The sequence below is a fragment of the Cladophialophora immunda genome (assembly GCF_000835495.1).
Source record: "Cladophialophora immunda strain CBS 83496 unplaced genomic scaffold supercont1.143, whole genome shotgun sequence".
NCBI lineage: Eukaryota > Fungi > Ascomycota > Eurotiomycetes > Chaetothyriales > Herpotrichiellaceae > Cladophialophora > Cladophialophora immunda.
In genome coordinates, this window is record NW_015622683.1 from 1 (window position 1) to 3,227 (window position 3,227).

General features: G+C 53.0%; 1 protein-coding gene across 1 annotated transcript; it reads left to right on the forward strand.

Moving 5' to 3' along the window:
• The first annotated feature begins 27 nt into the window (after positions 1-27).
• Positions 28-2,191, forward strand: PV07_12786 (uncharacterized protein). Its single transcript, XM_016400352.1, has one exon. The coding sequence runs from the start codon at positions 966-968 to the stop codon at positions 1,428-1,430; it is 465 nt and encodes a 154-aa protein (XP_016242002.1). The 5' UTR covers positions 28-965; the 3' UTR covers positions 1,431-2,191.
• Positions 2,192-3,227: the final 1,036 nt, after the last annotated feature.

Genomic DNA, 3,227 nt, shown 5'->3' on the forward strand with positions numbered 1-3,227 from the left:
AGAGAAATCGCGCGCGTAACTCACTCGGAAAATTGACAGGTCCCGCAACAATGGCCGATCTCTCAAGACCAAAGGGTATCACCATTCTTCGCAGACTCCGCTGTCCAGTCCCGCTATGCGACGACGTGAGTCGCCCACCTCCTCGAGATGAAGATGAATATGAACCAGCAAGGGTAGCTCAAATTTAATTCATGCTAAAGTATAACGCCCTGGGTGTGCCAAGACAGGGGAAATCTGCCGATCGGGACGAGGGTGATGCCGCCCTGTGCTCACCCTGGTCGCGCCCGGGTCAGGGGGGGAAGACGCCGGCCGCCTTGGCACTGCGAGGCCCCACGCCGAACTCGGCTCACCCTGGTGGAGATCGACCTGATCCCCGTGATTGGCGTTTCGGGGTCACGGCCGTGTTAGGTAGCCTACTCGCACTCAAGAGCGGCGTCGTTAATTCTACGCTTTCACGTGGGCGCGGATCGGACAGACTTTCGCCCTCGAAGGGGTTCTTTCTTCTCAGCGGGCAGTGACTCTCATCTGCTTTTCCGAGTCGAAACGACTCCTACGGAGCTGTGAATGGGATAGGAGATATATTGACGCATTCTTCCATTCTTCCATCCAGTTCTCTTAACGCCGGCCGTCCAGCCCCTCGCCGCTTCGACTCGGTCGCTCGTCCAACTTGACCACTCGGAGCTCTGCCTACCCTCCTTCCTGTGAGCCCTTCTCGCCGAGCGAGGACTTTCGACGAACCCTGCTTATCTTCCACCTTCCGAAGTGAACGCTGGCCTCCTTGAGCGATCAAGCGGGCTCATAACTATCCTCCTACCGCGAAACTGGGCCGCTCGCCATGGCTCTAAACATTGTATATATGACCTCTCTCGGTGTCAGGAGATTGGTGATACTCTCAACGTGGGAGCCTATCTCCTTCTAGGCTATATCGTGGGATATGGTCAGGTCAGAAGATTGCTGGCGTGGTGATGGTGGTGATGCTGCCCTTCTCGGGAGCCGACCTCAGCATCCTTTGCCTGGATTGCACATGGATCACGACGGAACGGTCAAGACTCGTTGTACACCTGTTGCTGGCAGAAGCCTGGTCATCGACCAATGGCAGAAATGCCTCACGGGTCGGTGTGCAGGCAACTGAGACAGTGGGAAGGCGGAGACGCGCCAACTTTGAAGAACGGACTTCGGCAAAGGTCAATATCATTGGCAATCGAATTGTTAACAGGCTCGAATTCTGCCTGACAGACGGGAAGTCAACATGTGGAAGCGGGCTAGAAGCCGCCCACGAAGCGACTTGGCTCGGGGCTGAGTCAAGGAGACAGATAGGGGAGTGGGCGTGCACTGCCCTTCCACCCTGCAGACCCACTGGACAGACAGGATGTATGCATCGAAGGGAGAGCGAGGGAGCCGTAACCGGACGTGTGACTCGGCTACGGTAAAGGGTGCTTCTCTACAGCAACGCGATCGAACCCCGTGACTTTGAGCATCCCGAAATCCGAAATCGACTCGAATCGACTTTTGAGAGGCAGGGATTCAGAGCACATAGCACATGGAAGAGAGGACTCAAATTCGACCGGGCCAGAACGAAAGGAACGGGAGAAGAAGTGGAAATGGGAGTGAAAGAAAGAGGGAAGGGAATACCGGGCTTCGAAACATCACTCAGCAAGGAAGTTGAGGGCGAGATAGCAACGGTCACGGGATTAGGCCCAGCCTCTCCTCAGAACTGCAGGGAGTCGATCCGGAGACGGCGCCACGGACTCAGAGACAATACAAACCCGGGCCAGCACTCGATGAATTACGGCGCTACGATCTAAAGGAAGTGACTGGGCAATTAGAAAGTCGAAGGGGTTGAAGAAGGTTCAAAGTGGGTGTGACTACCGCTGTCCTGGCATGTTTGTCGGAGGGGAATGGAAAACAGTGCAGCTTTCATTTTGAGGGTCATTTACGCTTCTGTAAAGAGGTCATGGTCGCCGGTTAGAGTTACTTTTGTTCTTGACAGGGAGGAAGGGTACGGGAGCTTGAGAATGGAAGGTTTCTGGTTTGCGCAGAGTGGTTTTCTGGTTCTGGTATAGACTTTCAAATGTAGGTAAAAGTACGGAGTACGGAGTATAGTACTCGCAGCCCGAGCCACAGACCTTCAGATTCAGCAAATGTTCGGCTAGTGCTCGCCCCGACTCCGACACCGAAAATTACGGCGGACCATATGGAATTTATATGCACCTGCGCCCTGTTATTTCAGTTCGTTATTCAACACGTTCGTTCCTTTCTCCGGCTCTCCCTCCTTCAAACATTTCTCGAATGCAGTCCTCATTTCAACAAAAGAGAAAACTTCCGTCCCCAGTACCATTTAAACCTTCCAAAAGACTTTCGGCGCATCACCAACAGCAGTCATGGGAAGAGGAATTCTTCGCTGACACCGAGGCCATTGTCGGGCAGGAAAGAAGGTGGACATCTGATATAGAGCAAACGCCGGTGCAATTCCCTGTCGCCGAGCTGCGCTTTAGTCAACCTTTATACCAGCCTCTACCCGAGGCATGCTCTCAAGTATGGCTTGCTGAAAGAGGCCTCAGCAAGTATGCCGCGAAACTGGTCAGTAACCTTTCGACCCTGCCAACAAGGAGGTCCTTTCTTTCTGTTTAAGCACAACATTCGTTCTCGAGCCCATCTTCGTTTAATTTGACTGATGGGCACAACCTTGTTCCCGCTAAAATGACAGCCTTCTCTTGCTGAACGGCAAGCTGCATGCCTTGTGTCAACCGTGGTCAGTTGTCCCTACTACTCCCTCTCTGACTTGTCTAGCACGGCACCTCGCGCTTTCACGTTCTGGCGCCAGGTCTCATTGCCCTAAGACCAAACAGCTTTGAAGAGGATTGTATTGCTTCTTGTCTTATTACCCGCCTCTTGACACAGATTCAATCCGAAGCATTGATGCGAACTCCCGCAGAGATAAGTGACACTTGCGAAAGTCGCTACGCCATAACATTAGGAAGATATCAAGTAGCCTCGGTCTTCCGCATAGGAATCGATCATTCGGATTCGAAGGAGATTGGAAAAGCTGTCGCATTGTGACGAGAGCCTGCGGTGTATATGCTCAATGCAGGCAGCTAGTCGCGCTTGGTCATCCTAACATATCATCGTCGCATTGGGCACTGGTTCCATCAGAAAATCAAACGAGGCGATCTCGGTGACCTTTGGCACTACAGTGACGAACCATTCATTCACATTGGCAACGCGGT